Raw genomic sequence first — 20,931 nt, forward strand, 5'->3', positions numbered from 1 at the left:
GGCTGGGGGACAAGGATCAGACTCACTGACCTCAGAGACGGGGGCTGGACGGGCTGCGTGTGGAGGCAGGGTGCTGAGCCCAGGATTTATTTAGCGCTGGATCGATGGCGATCAGAGCCGGTACTTCTGTGTCTCCAGAGCGGGGTAGGGGGAGCAGGCAGGAGAGTGAACCCCACTCACACACAGCCCCCTCAATACACACAGCCCCCCACTGCCAATGTACCCCCTGTGACGAAGTGGGACTGTTCTTAATGTTTCCTCTGAATAGTGTGGGGCTGCCTCAGTTTCCCCTAGGCAGTTCTTAAGTATCTAGGAGTGGGGTAAGGGTGTATGATCATTGCAGAGCCCTAGAGGGCAGGTGTGTGCAGGGGTTTGGACACAGACAATGGCCAACACCCTGTTTCCTGGCCACTGATGGCCTGGGCCCTTCCCCCCTGCAAGGTGAGAGCGAAAGGGTTGGAGAACAAAGGAATCAGGTGACCTCCTGGCCTGGGAAAGGGACAAAGCCCAGGGGAGGGGGGGCTGGAGGGAGTTTCAGTTTGGGGCTGGCTGGAGACATGGAGTGAAGGGCAGACATGGTTGTCTGGCTCACTGCCCCCCAAAATGGACCCAGCTGAGGGGTCCTGTTCTCTGCACCTACAACCTCTGTTTTAGACCATGTTCCTGTTGTCTAATAAACCTCTGTTTTACTGGCTGGCTGAGAGTCACGTCTGACTGCGAAGTTGGGGTGCAGGGCCCTCTGGCTTCCCCAGGAGCCCCGCCTGGGCGGACTCGCTGTGGGAAGCTCACAGAGGGGCAGAGGATGCTGAATGCTCCGAGGTCAGACCCAGGAAGGTGGAAGCTGTGTGAGCTGTGTGTCCTGAAGACAGGCTGCTCACAGGAAGGCGACTGCCCCAGAGTCCTGACTGGCTTCATGGGGAGCAGTTCCAGAGCATCGCCCAGGGACTCCGTGACACCCCCTTTAGTACACACAGCCCCCCAGCAGTACACCCCCCACCACCAATGTACCCCCATCAGTACACACAGCCCTCCACCAATGTACCCCCCTTAGTACACACAGCCCACGCCAGTATACCCCCCACCGCCAATGTACCCCCATCAGTACACACAGCCCCCCACCAATGTACCCCCCTTAGTACACACAGCCCTCCCCGCCAGTGCATCCCCACCGCCAATGTACCCCCCTTAGTACACACAGCCCTCCGCCAGTGCATCCCCACTGCCAATGTAACCCTCTTGGTACACTTAGCCCCCTGCCAGTGCACCCCCCACCACCAATGTACCCCCCTTAGGACACACAGCCTCCCACCAATGTACTCCCGTCCTGACCACCTCACGCAGCCCCCCCCACTGCCAATATACCCCTTAGTGCACACAGCCCCCCCAACAATGTACCCTCTCCACCACACACACAGCCCCCTCACTGCGAGTGTAATCCCTCCACGCTTTGGGAAGGGGAATGTGCATATGGAAGGAGGATTGGCGTACGGGGCACTTGGCAGCAAGGGAGGGGTGAAAAATATGTGGCACACTGGGGGACTCAGCATTGCAGGAAGGGCTGGGTCTCACGGTTGGGGGGCACGGGGGGATCAAGCCTCTTCTTGGGGGTGGGGGGAGCAGTGGCTGAGGCAGGGGAACAAGCTTTCTGCAGAATAGCCAAGACCTGGAGTGGTTGGATTATCCCCCCTCTCCCTCCCATCCAACACACCCTTGTCCGCCAGCGGCCCCCCCAAAGCTGGAGGTGGGAGCTGTTTTCTATTTGCTAGCCCTCCCTGCTGCCAGCCCTCCCCGGGGAGCTTCCCCCCAAGCCAGCACACCTGCCCTGCTCCCTACAGCGCCCCCTGCTGGCCAATGGAAATGTCAGATGAAACGCCCAGGAAGGAGGGTTCTTTCAGTTCCCACCTCGGACTTCAGTGCTGTGAACATCCCTATGGCAGTGCCCCCAGCTGGGACTCTGTCCTTCACTCCCTGTGGTGCCATGTCAGAGCATGTGCAGGGTCCAGGTTGGCTGGGCGGGGAGAGGGATGGCTGGCCTACCAGCTGCTCACTACCTCTCCCTAATGAAGACAACTGAGCTCACCAGCCTGGTGGTGGTAAATCACCAGCGATGAGCTCATCCTGACATGATGTCACCCCCCCACTCAGCTGGGCCAGGAGGGGGGAGGGGCACCAGCGCTCAGGGGAGACAGGGGAGGGTGGGCTAAGGGGGTGGGGATTTATCAGCAAAGGTGGCAGATGGGGAGGGGGTGGAGAAGCAGAGGGAGGGGCAGGTGGATGTAAGATACTAGGGCAGAGGTCCCCAAACTGTGCGGAGAAACATTCGGGGAGGCATGGTGGGGCCCAGGCCAGCCCCCACAGGGGGCGGTAAGGGAGGACCACCCAGCCCTGCTCTGGCCCCGCCCCCAGCTCTGGCCCCAGCCTCGGTCCCCTAACCCGTGTCCATGTCCCATCCCCCTGCCAGGGAGCTGCAGCCCCACTCCCAGCCCCAGCTCCAGGAGGAGTGGGGGCATGGACAGCAGTAAGGGGGGGTGTGACTCTGAAAAGTTTGGAGACCACTGTACATGGGGGTACTGGGCAAGGGGCAATGGCAGGATAGGTGTAACAGGTGTGCCCAAGGGGGCCAACATCCCTAGCCCTGTTCTGCTGGTGCCCCTCAATCCCAACCTGGCCCCCGGCTAGCCCAGTCCCGGATTCCACACGCCTCAATCCCGACACGCAGCCCCCAGCTAGCCCAGCCCTGGACTTCACACCCTGCCCAAGGTCCCTCTCCCCCCAGAGCACCAAGACAGACCGCGCTGCGGTTCTGTGACAAGAACCAGCTGGCTGAGGCTTCTCAAACTCATTCCATGTCTGCCTGAGGCCAGGAGGTCAAAGCCCATGGCCCCAGCGCATTAGCATCCCCCCTGGCACTCCAGGGCTGGGAGGGGGCGGTCAGTCCTGCTGCTCATGGGCAGCACAGCTAAACCAACAAGGAATATTTCCCAGCTGGCCGTTTCCACCCGATGCAGCCGTCGCCCTGCACCCCGAGTGCACGGCTGTCCTCACAGTCACTGCTCCCACGGAGGGCTGAGCAGGGCCAGGGCGAGCCAGTGCTGGAGTTGGACACGGCCATGGAGAGGACTCTGACCCATGGCACTGCAGGAAGCAGGGCTGGGCCTCAGCAGGGGGCGCTCTCCCCTTGCAGCTAGCGCTGGGTCCACCAACACAGCACTCAGGGCTCCTGACCCCATAAAGTACTACAACGAGCCCCCAGGGGTCCCCCCGCTACCTCACACCAGGACCCCACTCTATACAGTCCTGAAAAGCTACATGACCCCGACACACCCCATTCTCTACATGAACCTGACACGCCCTGCTCCCCCTCCATGGCCCCGACATGCCTCATTCCTGCTACACGACCCTGGTGCACCCCATTCTCCTTTCCTGGCCCTGACACGCTGTGTTATCTTTTCCTGACCCTAATGGGCCCCGCTGCCCCTTCCCAGCCCCCGACGCACCATGTTACCTCTACACGACCCCAAGACACCCCACTCCCCCTTCCCGGCCCCAACACATCCCGCTCCCCCTTCCCGGCCCCCGGCCCCGACGCACCATGTTACCTCTACACGACCCCGAGATGCCCCACAATAGGCGCCCATATAAGACAAAGCCCCAAATATCAGGACTGTCCCTATAAGATCGGGACAGTTGGTCACCCTATTCTACACAACACCGATACACTACACAATCCCAACACACCCTGCTTCCTCTGCACAACCCCGACACACTACGCTACACCCCACTCCCTCTATACAATCCTGATACACTACACAACCCTAACACAGCCTGTTCCCTCTACATAACCCCAACACTCACACACTACACAACTCCATACCAACACACATTCTCACTATACAACCCCAACAGATACACACACAACCCCATTCCCTGCTACACAACCCTTCCATAAACACAATCCTGCCACACAACCCCACAACACACACAATCCTGGCACACACATCTGGGATCCAAGCTATGCAACTGCCCTTGCCTCCACACATGTAATCCTGATACTATACAAACCCATGGACATGCACCACTCCATGCTCCCCCTCCTGCCCCCAAATGGGTGTTGGTAACACAATGGAGCCTCCCTGAGGAGGGTTTGCGCAGGGAGGGTGCGTGGGTGGGCGGGCGTGTCCAGATTCCTAGGCTCTGTCTCCAGCTCTAGGATGGGAGTGGGGCCTACTGAGTTATTTCTGGGGTGGGATGTGGGGGCTGGGAGCTGGGACTCCTGGGTTCCATTCCCAGCTTTCAGAGGGAAGGGGAGTTTAGTGGGTTCGTGGGGGGCAGGGGACTCCCAGGTTCCACTCCCAGCTCTGGTAAAGGAAAGGGGTCAGAAGCCCCTGGCAGGGGTTGGAGGAGTCACATGTTGTGTCCCCCCCACGCTGCATGTTTGCCACACACCAAGCTCTCGCAGTCAGCACGAGCTGTTTGCGAGCTATAAATATGAGGAGATGGATAGAATGACAGACGGGGTGGGCGTCCATCCGGGGGCGGGCAGGAACCAAAGTGGAATCCAGCTCAAAGTGAGCACCAGAGACAACTGAACTCGCACTGCAGTCACAATCTACGAGGCGCATTCCAACACTCGGCCCTGGGGGGAAGTTTTGAGAGATGCCAGTCACCAGCGTGACGCGGGCAGGACATGGGGCTGCAGGTGCTAGAGGAGAGCGACCAGGACTCCTGAGTTCTGTTTCCTGCTCTGGGGGGCGGAGGGAGGTCTAGTGACTAGAGTGTGGGGACTGGGAGTCAGGACTCCTGGGATCTACTTCCTTCTCTGCCACTGAGGTGCTGTATGGTCTGGGTGAATCATTTCCACTCCCGACCATCGTTTATTCATCCTATGAGCTCTTTGGGGCAGGGAATGTCTCCCCCTATGCATGCGCAGAGCCTGGTACAACAGAGTCCCAACCTGAGATCTCCGAACCACCCGACCCCGCTCAAATTCACTAGACCCAACTCCCCTCCCCGAGCTGGGGACAGACCCCAGGAGTCCTGACTCCCACTCTGGTGCCAAGACAGTTCCCCCTTAGGCCCTGCCTCATGTAACCTTCTTCCGGTCTGCCGTTATTCAGTCAACACCTGAGAACCCAAAGCTAAGCAGAGCTGATACAGAAGCTGCAGTTTCCCCTGGGGGTGTCAGTAATGCAGGGGAGGCTGCAAAGCGAATAGCCTGACAATGCCATGATAGCGGGGCACTGCCACAGACCGAGGGGACAGGAACTGCCACCCCAGATCAGACCAGGAGCCCATCCAGCTCAGGTATCCAAGTGCCAACCGCTTCAGAGGCCAGTGCCAGGAACACTGCAGCAATAAGAACCCGGCCCCTGCCCTGGGGCAGCTCCCTCCTGATCCCAGCAGAGAGACGTCTGGCTAAGTGCTGGAGCATGAGGTTTATCTTCCCTCACCCACTGGCTACTTTAGCCCTCCCAGACCTAGCACTGGATGATCACATTAGCTCTGAAGACATCTGGGCCTTCTCGGGCTCCAGCACTGCTCTTGACCGCTCTGTGCCCCAGGCTGAGTGGGCACAGTGGGTGTCTGGGGCTGAGATCCCAGAGGGGGAAGGGCAGGCGAGGATCTCGTTAGGTAATTAGATAGACAGAGCTAGAGAGGGTTATAGGGATGGCTGGCTGGCTGGCTGGGGCTAGGTAGTTCCTCAGCTCCCTCCGTCCGTCCCCCCATTCCTAGCCCTAACCCTGAGACGTGCTCTTATGCTGTGCCTGGGGCTGGGAAAAGGCATCTCCCAGGGAATCCTAGCCCACGCTTGTGGGGCAGGGTCCCCCTTTGGGTGAACGTGGGTCTCGCTTTTGCTGGAAGGAAAGCGTTAGCAGCCACGCAACGTGCACGGGCTTCGCAAGGGAGGCCTGAGCTCAACCCCACTCCAAGCAGGGGAGAATCTTCTACCCAGCCTGCAGGGGGCGCTGTCAGGGAAGGGGGCGCTGGGATAACAGCCCCAGACTCCTAGGTTCTACCTTCCACTCTTGTGCTACCACCACATGCCCATTCTTCCTCCAGTTCCTGGTGATTTAGTCTCAATACTCCCCGGCTGTGAAATGCCTGGGGGCCTTTGTCTATCACTGCACACCTCCAATGCAGACATGCCCTATGGCACAGACGGTCCCTGCCCCACAGACTTACAGTCTAAGTGATGCCCAGCTCAGCACAAATATAATGCACTGCTCTGGTGCTGAGAGAGCGGGGCCTCTCTTGGAAACTCCTGGACCAAATAGCCCCAAATCAGCCCCATTCACTCTAACCCTGCCCCAGAAGTGGGACACCAATTTCCAAGGCAATCTGCCTCTGCACACACATTTTAGCTCGCACTGAAAAATGTAGCTCCGCTCAAGTCTTCTCTGGTATAGACACAGAAGGAAAATGACTTGCAAGAAGTCACACAGGAAGAGCCAGGAACACAATCCAGCTCCTCCTGCTCTAACCCCTAGACCCCACTCCCTACCCAGTGCTGGGGCTAGAACCCAGGAGTCCTGGCTCCCAGACCCCCTTGCTCTCACCCCCTAGATCACACTTCCCTCCCAGTGCTGAGGATAGAACCCAGGTGTTCTAGCTCCCAGCCTTCCCCACTGCTTAACTGGGGCTGGGAGCCAGAACTCCTGGGTTCTATCCCCAGCTCTCTTTCCCTGTCTCCTCTCTCTGTGTCTAATCCCCCACACGGCTCACATACAAATTGTTCCAGTTTATTACCCTCACGAAAGCTCTTTGCTCCTGCCATTGTGTCCCCTGCACTGACACGGGGACGTACACAATTACACAGAGTGACACTCCATTAGAATACCAAACACCATGAGGAACCCGCATGGCAGTGAGCTCCCCTCCCGACGTCCCATTACCCCTCGGCCAGCACTCGCCCACCCGCAGCACTCCTCCCTTGCCCAGTGCTCCCCACTCTCCTCCAGCCTGTATCAACTGAGAAATGAAATGTTAATATCCCCAAATGGTTTGCTAATCTCCCCCAACCCTGGCTGACACTGAGGGGCTGGCGCAGGGAGATAATCAGAGAGAGCTGAGAGGGATGGGGGTGGGTGGGACAGAGAGCAGCAGACAAAGGAAGGAGGGAATGCAGGGAAAGGAGGCATGTGGAAATGAGCAACAGGGCGAGCAGGTGCGCTCCCACCCGGGCATTCGTCTGGGCACCTGTTCCTGTCCGTCTGACTAGCAGCACTGCCATCCAGGGCAGCCCCAGCTCCCAGCCTCAGCTCACGTTGCCCGTCACTGGTGGTCTCAGGCCCCCGGGTGCCTGCCCTGCTGGGAACTGTGCTGAGAGCTGCCAAACTCACTACATGAATGGGCTACATACCAACACTGGATTGGGACTGGTGGCCCCTACAGGGGAAAGCCCCCGTAACCCATTCCCCATCCTCTGAGCCAATCAGTGTCCTGCTGTTGGGCAGGCTTAGAGCCAAAGGCCAGAAGGGAAAGGCCCAATTCCCCATCCGTCCCTCCACAATGGGGTTGGATTGAAGCCAGCGCCCCCAGAGGGGAAAGACCCCATGTCCCATTCCCCATCCAGCCCTCCACAATGGGGTTGGATTGGAGCCAGCGCCCCCTAAAGGAGAAAGATCCCATTCCCTGCCGCCCTGAGCCACCCAGTCCCCACACCCTGAGGCCAACCAACCAGCAAGGATGCTCTTGTGGTTAAGGCACTGGACTGGGAGGGGGTGGGATCTGTGTTAGACCAGGGGGGCTGGGAGCTAGGACTCCTGGGTTCTACCCCTTGCTCTGGGAGGGGCTGGGTCTATTGCGCTCCCCACAGACTGACGCAGGTTCTCCCCACCCTTCTCCCAAGTACCTCTCTACCCCACTTTCCTAGTAACTCTAGCATCAGCGCCTCATCACAGTGCACAATTCGCACCCGCAGCCGCCCTGGGTGCCTTGTGCTGCCATCAATTCCCCCTCACAGAGAGGAGTGTGAGCAACAGCACACCCGAAGTGTGACATGAATCAGGCAATGATGGGAGCCAGGTGCCCAGGGCATCAGATACCAAGGGGATGGGCACACAGGGATCTTAGCAGATACAGGGGGAGAAATGGATTGTAGGAGGTGATCTGCCCCCTTGCAGTGGAGGGGAACAGCCCAGGAGCCAGGATGCTAGGGTTCTATTCCTGCCTGACTGCCTGGGGGTGGAGGGTTCAGCAGCCCCTGCTTGTACCCTCTTTTCCCCCACAGCAGATGAGGCTCCCACTGCTGAACCCATATAACCACTTTTTGAGGCGAAGAGGAAAAACAATTAGCAGAGTCCAGCTGTTTCCTGCCAGATGTTGGCATGGCCCATGCCCGCTCTGTTGCCAGGGCATCAGAGCTGCTTGTCTCCAGCTGGGGGTATGACAGGGAGCCCGACACCCTGCTCCGCTCTGGCCTGGCAAGGCAGGAACTAAGTGACTGTGCAGAAATCTAAGGCGCAGAAGATACTGGCCCCCAAGGCAGCCCTTCTGTGTAACCTAGCATGGGGGTGATCAGCACAGAGCCCTGCTCTGTAATGGGGTGAGGAATATATAGCATGGGCAGCCCCACAGCTCCCACTTCTGCCAGCAGGGGGTGCTGTGGGGAGCAGGGCAGGAGCTGGCTGCGGGGGGAGCTCCTGGCTACTCCAGCCCTAGCCTCTCCCAGCATGGGGCGCCATAGGAAGTGAGGCAGGAGTGCTAACTGTAGCGCCATGGGCAGTGGGGGAGGAGTGCCTGGCTTCAGGGGAACTCCTGGTTACCCCAGTCCCAGCAGGGGGCGCTGCAGGGCAGCTGTGTCCCTGCAGGTGTAACAGGAAGCGGCTCCTGCCTCTCTCCTTCCAGGTGAATAATGAAAGGCAGTGCTGGCATCACGGCTCCTGGCAGAGCGAGGGGGCAGTAATTACTGGGGAAGGTCCATGCCCCCGACCCCCATTAGCAACTGATGGGCTGTTGATGAATGGCACAGCAACAGGGGCCAAACAGAGGTGGCCAGAGACCAGGCCTCCCTCACACACAACTGCCATTAGCGGTGCTGGGTGCCAGCTTGCAGCCCTGCGTGCCAGGGCAGCCAGTCAGCTCTGTGTGCCCCAGGACAGAGACAGTAGGGCGGGGGAAGAGATCTCCTTGGCCTCATTACCAGACTCCCTGCTGGTGATAGGGGATGCCCACCACGCAAGGGACAGTGCTGAGGCCTGCACAACTCATCTCATGCTCTGGATGTTGCGGGGGGTTGGGGGGTGCCACCTAACCCATGCTCCCCCACAGGCCCAGGCATCTCTCTCCAGTGAAAGAGCGCTACTCTCTGTCTCTGACCCTCACACTGGTAGGTTCTATCCCAGCTCAGGGAGGAGAATGGAGTCTAGTGGTTAGAGCGGGAGGCTGGGAGTCAGAACTCCTGGTTTCTATCCCCAGCTCTGGGAAGGTTGGGGCGTGGGGTGCAAGCAGAGGAAGCTGGGAGTCAGGACTCCTAAGCCCCCAGCTCCTAGGCCCACAGCGTCCCTACTGAGCCCCCAACTGGTTCCCTGCCCCACTTGCTACAGCACAGCACCCGCCAGTGTCACACCAACCCAGCAGAGAGACTCCATGGGCCCTTGGAGATCTCCCAGCCAAGCACTGACTTTGCCTGATCCTCTTTGGTCAAGGGGCAGATCAGACGCAGGCCCTGCAGCCACAAGGCACTGAACCAGCTTGGGGGGAGCTGCCCTTCTGCCCCATCCTTGGTGTCCACCCAAGCCCCGTGATCCCACCTCCTGTGGGGAGAGCCCCCCTGGTCCCAGATGCCCCTAAAGAAGCCTCCCATGAGTTTGTCGCTTCTGCTTAGCCGGAGCAACTGGCCATTCACTCCTGCCAGAGCCCCCGGTGCTCACAGGGGCATGAATGCAGAGATTAAAGGGGAGGATGTAGAGTCGGGCTAATTGGCTTCCTGAAGCATCCCCGAGCCCAAGCCCCAGCCCCACAGAACCCACCATGTCCCCACCCAGCCCCACAGAACTCAACCCCCCAGCATTCCCAAACCCACAGGGCCACAGAAACCACCCTGCCCCACTCCTTACAGCATCCGCTGCTTGCGAAGGCCGGGACTGCAGTAGCTGGGAGCTCCCCCTTGCCACATACCTCTGCAGGTGCCATGTCCCACTGTGCCTGCAACCCCCTCTCTGCTTTCCTGGCACATCAGCAATTCTGCTCTTGGTAGAGCAAGCACAGCTGCAGGCAGGGCGGGGGCAGCAAGCTGAGACCACGGCCAGCCTGCAGTGAGTAAGCCATGAGGGCTGGGACACACAGCCAGGCTGCTGACTCTGGGCTCCCAGCTGGCAGCTTGGGGTTTGCCCAGGGTTAGGGTGCTCACATCCTGACATGGCCAGGGTCCACCATTGACCTGCCCCTGCAAATCACTCCATTGCCCAGGACAGGGCCAGACACACGGAAGGGAGAGGCAGACAGCAGCCCTTCATCCATTCTCCTAGAACACAGACCAGCTCAGAATCACCCCATACAACCCAGGTTCCCAGCCCCCTGCTCTACCCACTAGGCACCACTCCCCTCCCAGAGCCAGGGACAGAACCCAGGAGCAGGGCTCCCAGCCCCCTGCTCTACCCAGTGGGCCCCCACCTCCTCCTCCTCCCCGGAAGCCAGCAGGTCTCCAGGCGCGCAGTGCAGCGAGCGAGGCAGAGGGAATGGCTGTAAATCAAGCAGGAGAGCGTTAATGGCTGGCCCCAGATTTACAGAGCAGGCTGAGAAATACAGCCCAGCTGGGAAATGGCCCTGTTTACAGCACAAGGGACATGGCTCAGGGCCCTGGCCTGTGCTCACTGCCAGGGCAGGGGGAGGCGGGGGAGAGAAAGAGAACAGTGCATGGGAGAGCTGGGCAGGAATGGACAGACACACAAAACCCGACATCAGAGGATCTCAAAGCAACAAGGAATCAAGGGACTCCCCCACAACCAACCTCCCCTCGCACACAGACACCGAAAGGAACTCCCAGCCCCCCCTGCTCTAACCACTAGACTCCCTTCCCCTCTCAGAGCAGGGAACAGAACCCCAGAGTCCTGACTCACCATCAGCTCCTAATGAGCCATGCCATGATCCCAGGAGAAGATTTATCAGCATGGGGGTTGATCTCTACAAGAGGGAGACATGCAAGGGAGGGGGATCTTGCCACTGGGGACAACTGCAACTACCCCTGTCTGCTCGCCTGCCCCCCCCGGAAGGAACAGAGCACGGGGAAACAGGTGATAGGACTCCAGCACCTCAACCAGACATGACATTTGCAAGCAGCTGGGAGGCTGAAGGCTGCAGGAGTAGCTGTGTGCTGCCCCCTGGTGGAGGGAATGAGCCCTGCTCAGAGAGAGAGTGTGGGCATGTGTGTGCCCATGCATGTGCCTGCTGCCCCCTGCTGGAGGGGACGAGGCCTCCTCAGTGTTTGTGTGTGTGCTGGGTTAGGGTTCACCTAGGCCCAAGGGTAGGATGTGTCATCCCAGTGCGTCTGGGGGAGGTATTCATACTGTCCAGGACTCAGGGATAGAGGTGACCTCAATGACATGACTCCAGCGCCACAGGGATTTAGTGAGGGTGCTGTGGGTGACGCCAGAGCCATGGAAATAGTTACGTTTGGGGCTGATCCCATCTCACCAGTGCTTGTATGGAAGACCAAACCCATGGGGTTGGGCAAGAGCTCAGTGATAGGCGCTCTCCCCTTGCAGTAAGTGCTGGCCCCCCATGTCCTCATGTGGTGCTAGGAGCACTGTGCTACAGGAAGCAGGCTGAAGGCTCACCGGGACACTCTCCCCCTGCAGTCAGTGCTGGCCCCAGTGGCCCCGTGGATGGTAGGGGTGCTGTGCTGCAGGGGGGCTCTCCCCAGGCAGTCAGTGCTGGCCCCAATGGCCCCGTGGATGGTAGGGGTGCTGTGCTGCAGGGGGGGCTCTCCCCAGGCAGTCAGTGCTGGCCCCAGTGGCCCCCTGCGTGGTAGGGGTGCTGTGCTGCAGGGGGGGCTCTCCCCAGGCAGTCAGTGCTGGCCCCAATGGCCCCCTGCGTGGTAGGGGTGCTGTGCTGCAGGGGGGCTCTCCCCAGGCAGTCAGTGCTGGCCCCAATGGCCCCCTGCGTGGTAGGGGTGCTGTGTTGCAGGGGGAGCTCTCCCCAGGCAGTCAGTGCTGACTCCAGTACGGTGCTAGCGGGCGCTGAGTTACCAAGGCTATGTGAAGTAAGAAGAGGTGTAACTGAGGTTAAAGCGTCCCCTGGCCTGTTTCCCTCCATGGAGTTGGGGCGTTAACCCTTCCTGCTCTGGCCAAGCCCCACTGACAGCAGTTCCATACCCCTTCTCATATTACCCTGCTGCTGTTTAACAGCCCCGTGTCCCGCCCCATAGGGTCTGCATCTTGGCATGGGGGAGCAATCCCTGCACGGATGGTCCCTGCAGCTGCTGATATGCTCCAAGGCAGCAGCAGGAGCCTGCAAGCACAGGTCACCTGAGATGTATTTGCAGAGCCAGGGCTGCTGGAGTAGGGAGGTCAATGCTTGCAGTGACAGGGAGCTCACTAATGGCTCTCTCCTACCTGCTGCCCCCTTACCAGCTGGTTTCCTAGCACAGTCCCATGGGAGAGCAGAGATCCATTGGCAGTTGGAGGGATTTCTTATGAGGGCAGTAAGTGTGATCAGGGCCAGATTCTACACCCAGCTCCCTGGGGTCAATCCAGAGTCACCCACTGACTGAAATGGGGCTGGGACCAGGGCCAGATTCTGACCTCAGCTTCCCAGGGTCAATCCAGAGTCACCCACTGACCACAGAATCATAGAATATCAGGGTTGGAAGGGACCTCAGGAGATCATCTAGTCCAACCCCCTGCTCAAAGCAGGACCAATCTCCCACTTTTGTTCCAGATCCCTAAATGGCCCCCCTCAAGGATTGAACTCACAATCCTGGGTTTAGCAGGCCAATGCTCAAACCACTGAGCTACACTGGGGCCAGGGCTAGATTCTGATCCAATGCAGGGACTTATTCCGGATTTACAATGAGTTAAATAGAGAAAGATCCAACACTACCTTGGTCCGCAGTTGATGGTTTGGGCCCTGATTCTCTTACCCAGTGCCCTTCATCTCCCCCCCCCCCCCGCCGCCACTGCTTCTACTTGGGCATTGGCAGCACACCCTCCCCCATAACCCTCCATCCTTTCTCAGGTCAACAGAGAAGCTCATCTCCCACTGCCCCCCTGGCTGCCTGGGATGTTTTCTTGCAGCTCTGAGCCAGCCCATGAGCTGGTGCCCCCATCTGGCCCTAGGCAGCTAACTTCCTGAGCTGGATTTGATCCGGCCACCCCCTGGCAAAGAGGCACCAGAATGGGACAAGGAGGAGCAGGCTGTTTATGCCACTGTAACAGAGGAGGAGAGGGGGCAAAGGAATCTGTGACACCCCTTCGGTGCAGGGAACAGAGAGCGAAGCTGGCCTGGCTCCAGCCAAGAGACTCCTTAACAAATCCTTGGGTACCATAGGCAGTCAGTGGCTCATTGAAATGGATGGGGCTGTCAGCCCCAATACACACACAGTTCCATCAGAGCCTGCCAGCTCGAGGTAGGGGGCAGAGCTTCTCCTTCAGCCTAGGGATCAGAGCCCAGAGAGAGGAGAAGGTGAGAGGGAGATTGGGGCAGGTGGGGCAAAGTACCTAACCCTCAAACACACAGCCCCAGGGTCACACAGGTGCCTGAAACAACCAACAAGCCACTAACTGCTCTACAGCATCTCAAAGGTTCTTATGAGAGGGATCCCTTGCCCAGTGTGGAGATGCACCCACCTCTGGGGAGGGGCATGGGGGGCTGTCTATACAGGAATCCCTCACCTGGCACTGGGTGCAGCCACCTCTGGGATGGGGCAGAGAGTTTAATTACTCAGTGGTTCTTTAATGATCAAAAGTGGGCAGGTTGTTTTTACAGCCAAAGTTGGAAACTTCAGCAGTGCAGCAGCCCGCTGTACTGGGGAACTGGGGTCAGCACTGACTGTGAAGGGAGAGCATCTCCTACGGAGTGCGCGGCAAGCTCCCAGCTACTCCAACCCCAGCCTCCCCCAGCATGGGGCGCCACAGGGAGTGGGGTGGAGCGCTGGCTGGGGGGAGCTCCCAGCTACTCCAGCCCCAGCCTCTCCCAGCACGGGGCGCCATAGGGAATGGGGTGGAGTGCTGGCTGGCGGGAGCTCCCAGCTACTCCAGTCCCAGCCTCTTCCAGCAGGTGGCGCTGGAGGCTGTCAGTGCAGAGATGAAACGTCCCCAAAGCAAAGCCCAGACAATGACCATTTAAAAATGGGGGGGGGGGAAGAGATAAATGAGCCTTCAGCTCATGCGATGTGTGAGCGATGCCCAGGGCAGCTCCTGCGCTGTAGACCCATTAATCCAGCTGGCAGCGCTGAGGGAGCCTGTCCCCCCACGCCCCATGCCCAGCACTAGTGAGGTCATCACATCAGGCCTGCCACCCCATCTATCGCAGTGCAGGGTGGAACCTCAGCCCTCACTGGGGCCCCCAGGTGGGGGTCAGCACCACAGAGTGGCCAGAGGGAGGACAAATGGGTGCCAGGATGAGAAAGGGCCCCCAATAGCACTGGGACATCGGGGGATTCAGATCTGGGACTCAGCTCTGCAGCATGTCCTCACACACCACTCCTCTACCCATCCATCCATCCATCCATCCCAAACACACCCTCCACCACTCCTCTATCCTGCTCCTCCATCCATGCCCCATACTGCCCCCTCTTCACCTCCCACTCCCACATATTCCTCCTCTATCCACCCCCATCCCCTTTCACCCTCTCCATCCATGCCCCATGCTGCCTCCCCCAACTCCTTCATACTCCTCCTCGATCCACCTCCATCTCCATCCATGCCTCATACTCCCTCATACTCCTCCTCCATGGCTCCCCTTTACACTCCCTCCTTCCCTCCCGGAGCATATTTCCCCTCTCACATAGATGTGCAAAGCGCAGTGTAGAGGGCGTCGGGGGAGGAGGGAATTACAGAGGGAGAGGACAACGCAGAGGACAGGAATTCCTGGGGGCTCATCAGATGCCCTGGTGATGGACTTGGGCCAAGAGCAGAGCTAGGACTCTCCACACTCCAGTGCCCACTATGCAGTGCCAATGAGAATCACTCACACATGCCCCACCCCCATTACCAGTGGGCAGAGCTCCCCACACCACCAACAAAGCTGGGTGTCCCTCTCCATAGCCTGGATCCCAGCCCCATGCCCCACACCAGGATCTGCTTAGGGGGGAGGGGGTGCCTGTGGGGAATGGATCAGTCCTCTGGGCCCAGTTGCTGGGCAATGCTGAGAAGCCGTCACAGGAGGCATCTCTGAGACGTGGACTCAATGCACTGTCCAACTCACACACTCCATAGATCTACCCCACAGCCCTGAGCCAACATACGGATCCAGCCCCACAGAGCTGAACCAGACCATGGACCCTGCCCCACAGACTCACCCCACAGAGCTGAACCAGACCATGATCCAGTCCCATGGACCCACCCCAGCCGATCCACCCCACAGGGCTTAACTAACCCACAGATTCAGCCCATGGACCCACCCCACAGAGCTGAACCAGACCCAGGACCATGGGCAGAGCCCACAGTACCCACCTGTCCTACAGTGCCAACAAGCCCCTGACACCAACATGGCCCACAGCTCTGATACAACCTGTGCAGCAGCCCTGACACAGAGACCCACCCCCGGTATCTTTCCAGTTTCTGGACCCCAGCCAATGGGCTCAATGTGGGCCCATGAACCAGACCCAAAGACCCAGCCCAGGGCACCCCCAAATTTTATTAGTTCAGTGGTGTCCCCAGAGACCAGTCAAACCACAATCCCCAGCCAGGCCAAAGCCACTGCCCCATGTGAGTGCTCCTCTGGGCTCCTAATGCTCCCAGCTCACGACATCCCCAGTATGATCATCCTCCTCCTGCCCGACCCCTAGCTGGGCACATGACACCCCCAGTCCTAGCACCCTCCCCCTGATCCTCCAGACTCGCAGAACCACAGTGTGAGTGCCCCACCCTTCTCCCTGCAATCCCCCAGCACAATCCTTCCCCCTCCTTCCATCCCAACACACAGAGCCCCCCAGCACAATCCTTCTCCCTCCTCCCATCCTGGCATGCAGCTCCCCCTGCGGGATCCTTCCCCATCCCCCAACCAGCAGGCATGCACCTCTCCCATGCCACAACACTCACGGTCGTTGCACACGGGGCCACCGTACGAGGTCATGGTGCAGTCACACGTGTAGCCGTCCCACTGCTGCAGGCAGACGCCCTGGTTGGCGCAAGAGTCCTCAGTGCATGTGGTGCTGGGCCCTGGGGGCAAGGGGCAGGGATGGGTGTTATTGGCCTGGCTCCCCCAGCCCTTCGGGACAGGGCTTGGGGTCATAAACCCCCATGGGCAGAGTGGAAAAAAGCAGGTGAGAGAGAGGAGGGGACCTGCAACGAGTCAGAGTCAGAGCTGGGGATAGACCCCCCGCTCCAACCCACAGACCCCATTCCCCTCCCAGAGCTGGGTAGCATCCAGGTGCCTGGGCATGTTACACCAGGGGCTGGGGAAGGAGGCAGGAATGGCAGGTGAGGAACCGGAGCCCGTAGGGGAGAGTCCCTGGCAGCCCCCCCACCATCCCAAGGCTGACACAAGGCAGCATCTGATGAGAGACATAATGCTCATGGCTGGGAGCTGGCAGCTAATGAAGGTGCCTGCATCTCTCTGGTCCTCCCACTAGCCCCCACCACAGGGCCAGAGTCCCCCACGGGAGGTGGGGGAGAAAGGGGCTGGGCTGGAAGCAGGCTGGCTTCAGAGGCGCAATCCCCATTATCAGCAGGAGAGGAGTCCGGGGCACTAGGAATGGGGAGACCTGGATTGTCTGAGCCTACAGCGCCCCCTGCTGGGTGAGGCCAGGCTGGAGGAGGGTGGGCTCTGGCAGCGGTGAGACTCTTACCATCGCAGCCCCTCTCGACTTGCCCGATCCGGTGCAGGGCGTCAGCGATGAGGTCGGGCAGGCGGCCGTTGAGGTCCACGGAGGCCAGGCAGCCTTGGAAGCCATCCCGCGAGGCCACCAGCTTAGGCAGGTTGTTGAACATGTTCTTGCTCAGCCCCCCGATGTACAGCTCTCCTGGGGAGGGCACGAGACACGTCAGTGGGCAAAGAGTCCTTTAGCCCCCCCCCCACACCTTCCCTTCCACCGAACAGACCCGGCCAAGGGAGGACCTAAAGCCCCCCCCATCAGTCCACGTGCCCCAGCTGTCCCCACAACCTGTGCCCTGGGGATGGGGGAGCAAAGGAATCCAGCCCCATGAACAGGGACCGTGGGGCTGGTGGAGGGGGGTTGAAGTGATTCGTTCCTGAAGGCCAACCTTTCTGATCCCCACCCCCACCCCACCCCGGGGCACTGTGGGAAGCTCTTACTCTGCTGAGCCAGTGATTTATGGGGTGTCAGACATAGCCCTGGGGTGGGGAGGAAGGCCCCTCTGCCCCCCCACCCCCTTCCCATAAATCAGCCCTTCCACCACACTCTGGCATGGGGGGGCAACAGGATTCACTTCTCTTTCCCCCTCCCCCTGGGGATCCCCCAATAAATCCCAGCCCCCATGAACATTCAATACCCCGGCACCCAACAGTACCTGCCAGGAACACCAGCACCTCAATCAACTCCCCATCTCCCCCCAGCGCTGCCCCCACCCCCAATCCCCCCAGCACCCCAATCAACTCCCCTTCCCCTGTCACCCCAGCACTGTCCCCACCCCATGAGTAGGGCCCTACCAAATTCACGGCATCCCAATCAACTCCCCTTCTCCCCCCTCCATCAGCCCAGCGCTGCTCCCACCCCATGAGCCCCCAGCACCCCAATCAACTCCCCTTCTCCCCCCAACAGCCCAGCACTGCTCCCACCCCATGAACCCCCCCCGGTGCCCCAATCAACTCCCATCAGCCCAGGCCTGCCCTCCCCCAATGAACCCGAGCACCACAATGGGGTGCTGCTGAGTGTTTTTTGGGATAGGGGCAGTGCTGGAGGTCCTCTGGGGTGCAGGCTGTGACAAAGCGGGAATTTTGGGTACTGTTCTTGGGAGTCATAGGCCATGAGCTGTACCGATGCAGCTGCACTGCTGTAAAAGCACTCAGGTAGCTGCTCTGTGTTGGAAGGAGAGAGCTCTCCCATCGACATAATAAAGCCACCTCAATGAGTGGTGGTATCTTCTCCTGCCGACATTACGCTGTGCTCACTGCCACTTATGCTGGCGAAATGTTCGTCGCTCAGGGAGGTGTTTTTTTCATACCCCTCAGCGACATAAGTGGCAGTGCAGACATGGCCTTGTGTGTGCCTCGGTTTCCCCTATATGCTGCATTGTTACTCAGTGGGGGGGAAAGACTAAGGGCAGGTCTACACTTAAAACACTGCACTAGTGAAGATGCACAGCTGTCACACTTAAGAGAAGATGCTCCTACACCAAGGAGAGAACTTCTCCTGGGGGCGTAGTTACTCCACCTCTGCGAGAGGCAGTAGCTCTGTGGAGGGGAGTAGCCCTCCTGTGGACACAGCGGCACTTAGGTCTATAGAACTATGTTGCGCCGGGGTGTGGATTATTCACACCCTGAGTGATGTAGTAATACCAAAGTGATTTTGTAGTGTAGCCCAGGGCTTAGGTTGGCTTAGCTACGGTGCTCAGGGGTTGTAGATTTTTCACACCCCTGAGCAATATACGTAAACCAACCTAATTTTCTAGTGAACACAAGTCCAAAGAGACACAGGGGCGAGAGTCACCTCCCTGTCTGGGTGGAATGAACAGAGCCCTCCAGGAACCAGCTGTAACCGACCCAGAACAGCAAGGGGCCAGAGAGACCAGGCTAGCCCCAGTGACTCAGGGACCCACACTCCCAGCAGGGAATCTGAGCCCAGACCCCAGCTGGAGAAGAAAGGACTGGGAGAGGGAGCTGGGGGTGAAGCGCTGGCTGCTGGAGGAAGCTGGCAGCTCCCACATGGGAACGAGGGAGGTGGGCAGACAGACATAGGGTCAGTCTCAGCAGGCGGGACGCCACGTGGCCTGCCCTGGAGGAAGAGTGAGAGCCCTGGGGTCTGGCACAATGAAGGGATTCCTCCACAAAGCTGGGAGCACAGCCCGAAGCCTGTGGATCCATGACAGCCCCCTAGCACCGGCCTGCTCCCGGCCGATTGAGTGATCCATGCACACAGGGGCAAGGAATGGACCAGAACCTCTGGGTCCTTTCGCTTGCAGAAATACTGACCCCAGTGCTTGGCTCAGTCTAAGTCAGGGACTCCCCTGCACCGGCCAATGTTGAGATACAGCCACCTCTGGGGTGGGGCGCGGGGCTTTTCATAACCCCACAGCAGTTTAGGACAGAAAGTGAGGCAGAATTCCAAACTGAATGGACACAGCTGGGGAGATTCAGCAAAACAATCCAATCTGAGATACAGACAGTGCTGGCTGCATGGGGAGATTGCCCCACACCACCATCCCACCACCACACCCCCACTGGCCCCTGCTGCCCAGCCCCCCTTCACTCTGCCCTCCTGCTTCCTTGCAACGCAGCCCCCCCATACTGATCCCTCACTGCAATCTGCAACAGTCCCCCCACACCAACACCCCTGCAGCGCAGCCCCCCCTAACGACCCCCACACCCTGCAGCACAGCCCCTCTTAGCTCTACACTGGCGCCAGCACTGCCTGTGAGGGGAGTGTGCCCCCAGTGTCCTCTTGGCACAGCGCTGGCTGGCACAGCTCACCTTTGAGGTCCAGGTTGCGGGCACCGTTGGAGTGCTGGGTGACAGTGCGGGAGTCGATCTTGAGCGTGTGGATGTTACTGGTGTCACGTGACACGATTACGTTGTGCCATTGATTGTCGTTAACCGGCTTGTCAGAGTTCCCCTTCATCAGCGACGGCCCATTGCCCAGGTCGAAGACATAGTGGATGTATCTGTATGGAGGGAGCAGTGGAGCGTGAGGTGGTGCCGCGAGTGGGTGGGCAGATGGTCTGGTTGGCAGGGCAGCGGGAGGACCGTGTGCCCAGAGGGCAGGGCAATGGACAGGAGTCCTTGGCCCCTGCATGAGGCTCAGCGCCCTGTGGGCAGCACTCGAGGCAGAGCTAGGGTCAGTGAGGGCAGGGCAGGGCAGGGCTCCCCATGAGGGGCAGTGAGAGGCAGGAGGCAAGGCAGTGGGCGGAGCAGGGAGCGGGGGTGGAGAGAAGACCCTAGCGGGCTGGGCAGGGCAGAAGAGCCAGGGGGGTGGAGTATTGTGCCTGAGGATGCAGCAGTGGGCCCAGAGGCCATACCTCATGGATCAGAGGTTGGGCACGAGGCCTGCTCCCTGGGGCTGGGCCCATTGCCCAGCGGGCAGGGCGAGGAGCCCGGGGCCAGGGGGAAGTAGGGGGCAGGGGCATCATCTCACCCCTTGACCAGCTCCACCACGATGAAGTCGTTGCCGTTGCCGCTGTTGAAGAGGATGAGGCCGTCAGTGGCGGTGGTTTTGAACTGGAAGAAGAGGTGCATGGATGCATAGGCCTGTAGCGTGGCCAGCGCCAGGTAGCTGGCACGGCTCTTGAAGGTGACGGGGTCGGCAATGATGCTGCGCAGGCCGAAGCGGGCATTGAGCTCGCAGTAGCTGATGTCGCCATTCTTGCACAGGTCCATGTAGGGCAGCCCATTGAACACCAGGCTGCTCAGGTGCCCGATGAAGTTCGAGGGCACCACAGAGATGAAGCGGCGCTCCGTCATGATGCCGGTCTCGATGTTGTGGAACTCCAGGCGGGTGTGCGCGCCGGCCATCTGCCCTGCTTGGAGCGGGAGCAGGGCAGGACACTGTTACACACCAGGGTGGGACGGGGGCAGTCACCAGACCTGTGCTCTCACCCCACCCCGCTGGTGCCCCTCCATCCCAACTGGCAGCCCCATTATCCCAGCCCTGGT

At 59.6% G+C, this 20,931-nt stretch overlaps 1 protein-coding gene across 25 annotated transcripts in view; it reads right to left on the bottom strand.

The window, feature by feature from the left end:
- Window positions 1–20,931, bottom strand: part of NRXN2 (neurexin 2) — a 274,548-nt gene that overhangs the window by 111,218 nt on the left and 142,399 nt on the right. For 14 of the 25 annotated variants that reach the window (XM_073351968.1, XM_073351963.1, XM_073351962.1 and 11 more), the window contains 4 exons: window positions 20,414–20,798; window positions 19,753–19,943; window positions 16,952–17,125; window positions 16,203–16,322 (listed from right to left, as the gene is read on the bottom strand). In XM_073351968.1, coding sequence (XP_073208069.1) covers window positions 16,203–16,322; window positions 16,952–17,125; window positions 19,753–19,943; window positions 20,414–20,798 — 870 coding nt within the window. The remainder of the gene's footprint in view (window positions 1–16,202; window positions 16,323–16,951; window positions 17,126–19,752; window positions 19,944–20,413; window positions 20,799–20,931) is intronic. The other 11 variants (XM_073351970.1, XM_073351969.1, XM_073351971.1 and 8 more) reach the window with 1 other exon arrangement.

The sequence above is a fragment of the Lepidochelys kempii genome, chromosome 7, assembly GCF_965140265.1.
Source record: "Lepidochelys kempii isolate rLepKem1 chromosome 7, rLepKem1.hap2, whole genome shotgun sequence".
NCBI classification, from domain to species: Eukaryota; Metazoa; Chordata; order Testudines; family Cheloniidae; genus Lepidochelys; species Lepidochelys kempii.